This window comes from Chenopodium quinoa, unplaced genomic scaffold (genome assembly GCF_001683475.1).
Source record: "Chenopodium quinoa cultivar QQ74 unplaced genomic scaffold, ASM168347v1, whole genome shotgun sequence".
Taxonomy (NCBI): Eukaryota; Viridiplantae; Streptophyta; class Magnoliopsida; order Caryophyllales; family Amaranthaceae; genus Chenopodium; species Chenopodium quinoa.
In genome coordinates this window covers 1291395-1296553 of record NW_018742433.1, presented here as the reverse complement: position 1 = coordinate 1296553, position 5159 = coordinate 1291395, and the positions used below count along the sequence as shown (strand labels likewise).

At 32.4% G+C, this 5159-nt stretch overlaps 1 protein-coding gene across 1 annotated transcript; it reads left to right on the top strand.

The window, feature by feature from the left end:
- Positions 1 to 2124: 2124 nt before the first annotated feature.
- LOC110714935 lies at positions 2125 to 3405 on the top strand. The gene has a single exon (XM_021893492.1). The coding sequence runs from the start codon at positions 2752 to 2754 to the stop codon at positions 3277 to 3279; it is 528 nt and encodes a 175-aa protein (XP_021749184.1). The 5' UTR covers positions 2125 to 2751; the 3' UTR covers positions 3280 to 3405.
- Positions 3406 to 5159: the final 1754 nt, after the last annotated feature.

Genomic DNA, 5159 nt, shown 5'->3' with positions numbered 1-5159 from the left:
TAATTTTGTAATTAAAAAATATATGAAAATTACATATTAATAAAATACACATTATTACAAATCTAACAAGACCTCACTTAATATATTTTTTCTTTATAGATTATCGTACACACACGATTAAAGTTTGGTCAAACCAAACAATTAGATCAAATCAGATCAGATCTAATCGATCAGATCAATTAGATCAGATCAGATTAGATTAGATCAGATAAGCAAAAATAAGGTGAACTAAATTAAACAAGCCCTAACTCATACTCATGACAAGAATCAAGGTTGGTTTTAGTAATTGGAGGACCTCCTTCCACCTCTGTGAGAGGGTTCAATTCCCACCTCAAGCAAATGATGGATGTATTGTGTACATGATAAGGTGGGATTACATGCATATGTATAATACACATTGTGTATACATCCACTTGATTAGTTACTTACCTTTTTGAAAGAGATTAGTTACTCAACTATTACTTGTAATTCACAAATCAATAATTCTTGTATAAGGCGGGCTTACATTAATTTTATGGTAAAACGGTCAATATAAGGGTAACTTTAATAATTTTTAGGAAAAATTGGTAAAAATAATCCCAAGTTTCGCCGGTTCGCTCAAAATAATCCCAACTTTAGATTATTTTTAAATAATCTAAACTTTGGGGGTTATTTGCTCAAAATGGTCCCATGTGACCAGTAACCTGTTAAAGAGGTAATTTTTTTTTTTGGTTAAAGTGACACATGTCACTACGTGAATAGTTAAAAATTTAAAAAAAATAGAACAACCCGCCCCAACCCACGAAAACCTCACTACCACCCAAGTCCGACAATACGGCGTCCCTCCTCCCACCGGCCCAGCCCAAACCCCCTTCCCCTACCGCCAGCACCGCCCTTTCCCGACGCTTTTTCCCAAAAAATTTCCAACGTGAAACCTCCAAGTCTAACCCGAAACCCTTAAAAAAAAACCAGCCCACCGCACAAACCCCCCAAATCGATGTTTCGAGGGTGGGGGAACGCCGATTTGGGGGGTTTGTGTGCTAGCTAGGTTTTTTTACGATTTTGGGTTTTTTCTGCATTGAAGGTTAGGTGATTTAGGGGGAAGGAGGAGGGAAGCGTCGGCGCCGGCGTGAGGGAAGGTTGGCGGTGGTGGTTGGGAGCCTCGAAAGCAGCCGACGCCGGAGTTATTGAAGGTTGTCGATGGTTGGTCCTCTTTTAAATTTTTTTTTTTTTTTTTTTTTTGAAAAAAAAATTCAACCAATCATGTGGTCCACATGTCCCCATAACCTGATAAACAGGTTAGGTGACCGCTTAGACCCATTTTGAGCGAATAACCCCTAAAGTTCGGATTATTTAAAATAATCCAAAGTTTGGATTATTTTGAGCAAACTAGCGAAAGTTGTGATTATTTTTACCAATTTTTCCTAATTTATGGTAACTTTAATCCCTTTAAGGGTAACTTTAATTTGTAATGATTTTGATTGTATTTTAATGTGTAATTTATAATGAATACATGTTGTAAAGGCTATTATGATTATCCTATTACATTAAAAGTGTTTTTTAAGGGTAAAATTTATGTTAAGAAAATGGTAATTTTTGTAGTGTATTAGAGTAACTTTAATTACTTTTAGGATAACTTTACCCGTTTTACATTAATTTAATGAAAGTCTGCCTTAATCAAGAATTTGTGCTCACAGATAATTCAAGTCAATTTTTGCCAGGGTAGTAAAATCCGTGGGGGAAAATACAATACTCACAACTAATACTTGCAGACTTATAGTTAACAAATATTAATCAACTGATTTAAACTAATTAAGTAATTAAATTATAAATCAACTCATAAAATACTCCCTCCGTCCCATATTATACTTCCTGTTTTCCTATTTTAGAGAACCAAAATGTTGTTCCTATTTCTATTTTTGGATAGTATGTAAAGATCATTATACCCTCATTTTTTTAAACTTTATTCGTTGTACTTCTTAAATTACCTATAAATTTTCGAGTGCATATAGGCGCATAGAGCTTATGTATTTTGCATGCATATAGGAGAGAAATCGGGGATTCGGTGGTATATTTTCTCTCTTTTAATGGTACAGTGGTACATTTTTGTGTACTATTATGTACTATTATGCATGTAGTGTTACATTTTGTCATTATATTTTCTACTACCGATTTTTCTCAGGTTCCCATTATTTACAAAAATGCCATCCTATTTGCAAGTGAAATATATAGGACCTATGCGCCAATACTTATTCTAAATTTTCCACTTGCTTTGTACCTTTTTCCACCTTCTCTCTCTAACTTTTGTCCATAATTGTACTTTTCACCTTTTTTTTTAATGTATTTCATTCACTTTCCCCTCTCTAACTTTTATTTATAATTATACTTTGCACCTTTTTTTATGTATTTCATCCATTTTCTCCTTCAATTTAAATACTGTAAAAAACACAAACAAAAACTATATATTGAAACGGAGGGAGTACCTAGTAAGTAGCACATTCATGTGACAGCGCCTAACATAAAAAAGTAAAACGGGATCTAAAAACGCGAAAAGTAAACAAGAGCGCCAACCTGGTGGTTATAACGGCTACTTCCACAAACCCATGAACCAACTCTTAACCGACCACCACACCTTTTCCAGCTTACCTTACTTTTCAGATTCAGTCTTTTTCCTATATTTATACCTTCAAGTCAATTTCATCAATTTATAATCTGACTCTACTACTTTCCTCTAATTAAAAGTCTCATAACCCCCAAAAATCAGAACAAAAAATGCCTAAAAAAACATCCTCTGTTCTTCAGAAAGTCTCAAGCTTTGTGAAATTAGCAAAATTGAGAAATCCCATTTCTTTTGATGAAATTTTCTTCAAGAAAAAATCTGGGAAATTCAAGTTTTATAGGCATTATAATTATAGGTTTATACAAGAATATCAATTTTCTCCTTCAAATGATACTCCTCTGATTTTTACCAATAAAAAGGAGTATTTTAGCAATGTAAGGAGAAACAAGAATGGTTTGCAGTCAATGTTGTTTATGTGTTTGTGTTTAGGAAAATTTGGTGTTGAAGAAAGAGATGAGGTTTACTCATCAATGGAGTTTCTTCCTCCTATTGAATATGGAGTTACAAGTAGCCGCAGCGGCGAGGAGGAAGAGGAGGAGATGCTGGAGATCGGTGATGGTGAATATGGTTTATTGTCATCAGTTGATGAAAGAGCTGAGAAATTTATTGAGAAATTTTATGCACAAATGAAAATGCAAGGTCAAGAATCTAGTAATACTGTTAGTTTGTTGCTTCAGTGATTAGAGGACTAGTTATTGGGGGAGGGGAATTATATTTTATTGTATTGTTTTATGATTTGTATAACTTTTGAAGTGTGGGTTTTGAGGTCTTGGTAAATTAATTTATTTTATTCATTATTTTGGCAATTGACAGTGTGAAATTAAAAATATGCGGTATTTATTTTGAATTATTTATTCGTAACTTTTATGTGTCGATATAAAAATTATTACCAAATCAAGTTAAAACCGCGGATGGTTTTAGAGGTGTTAACTAACCTTAAAGCTCCCACAATCTTTAGTCAAAGCTCCCAATATTTGTGTTAAATTCTGTTGCGCTAATATCACTAATGGACTAGCCACATCTACACTAATCACTGGCAAATCCGGGATTTCTAACTAAGGGTAGCACTAAATTCCTACCTTTTAAAAAGTATGAGACTTTTATGTGTCAGTATAAAAATTAATACCAAATCAACCTAAAACCATTGATGGTGTTGGAGGTGTTTGTTTACCTATATACCCTTATTAATATGATGTTAATTGCCCTTTAAGTTTTTCTTTTGTGTGATTTAATGATTTAACTCTTATGAATAGTGTTTGGACAATTATATTCTCTAAATGTTTATTTGTCTATTTGCCTTTATTAACATTAATTATTTTTTATTTAAAAAAACTCTTAACAATAGTGTGCGGACATTTATATCCCTAAAAATATTTGCTTACATAGTTTTTCTCATTATGTTGCCAACAACTAAAAAACTTCAAAAATGGTTGGCTATAACGCGCGCGTTAGCCACCCTAGTAATAAGAAGAAAAAAAAGGGGTAGAAACGAGTATTTATATCTATAATCATTTAATAATTAGCCTTTAAATTTTGAACATTTATTTTGGTAGATAAATTTTCATTTTACAAATATGGAATAATTTACATTCTAGTTATCAATATAATACAATGATCAAATTAAAAAGTACTTCATACGTTCTATATGTTTGGTATCATGTACGATGACTTAAATATTATTAAAGTAAGAGTATAAATTTATTTTATAATTTAAAATCCATAGATTCTACTACTTTATAATTTTTTATAACTTAATGAGAGCCTATAAAAGAAAAAAAATAATAAATAGGTGAGTTCAAAATTAATTATGCACACATCTAAGTAGAAGCAAAAGAGAGAACCTAAGAGACCAGTTATTATATATAACCGGTCTCTTTGTTAAAAAGAAAGCAAAAGAGAGAACCAAAAAGACCGGTTGTTAGACCTGTAATTATATATAACCGGTCTCTTTTAGTTTAAAAAAAGACAACAAAAGAACCTAAGAGACCGGTTGTTATATATAATTAGTCTCTTTTAAAAATAGAACATAGCGGCAGTTTGGCATTAATTTCCACTGGTAGCATCTAAGAGATAGATCAAAATCGATCTCTTTGATCAACAATGTATTTTTTTTCAGAGGTAGCACGTGCTATCTCTTGTTCCTTCGTGGGTCCGTCCCTGCTTTTGGTTGCGAATTGTAGGCCATGGATCTGACGCTAATCCCCAATTAGAAGAACATAGAAACCATTCCCAAAATTGAAACCTAACACTAGTAGAAAAAATGACATTTGCTATGGTCTTTTTAGGGGTATTTGCTACGGTTTTGAACCGTAGAACTAGTGGGCATAGAGAATAAGGAAAACTATTTGCTACGGTTTGGAATCGTAGCACGCAATTTTATGTTTTTTGCTATGATTTTTTAAAATAACCATAGCGTTTTTGCTACGGTTTTTTTGCTATGGTTTTTTTTTGAAAAAATCGTAGCCTTTTGCTATTTTATGCTACGGTTGTTTGTCTGAACAGTAGCATTAAGAGGCCAAAAAAAAAAAAAAAGATTTTTTTTTGCTTTTTTAAAGCTTAA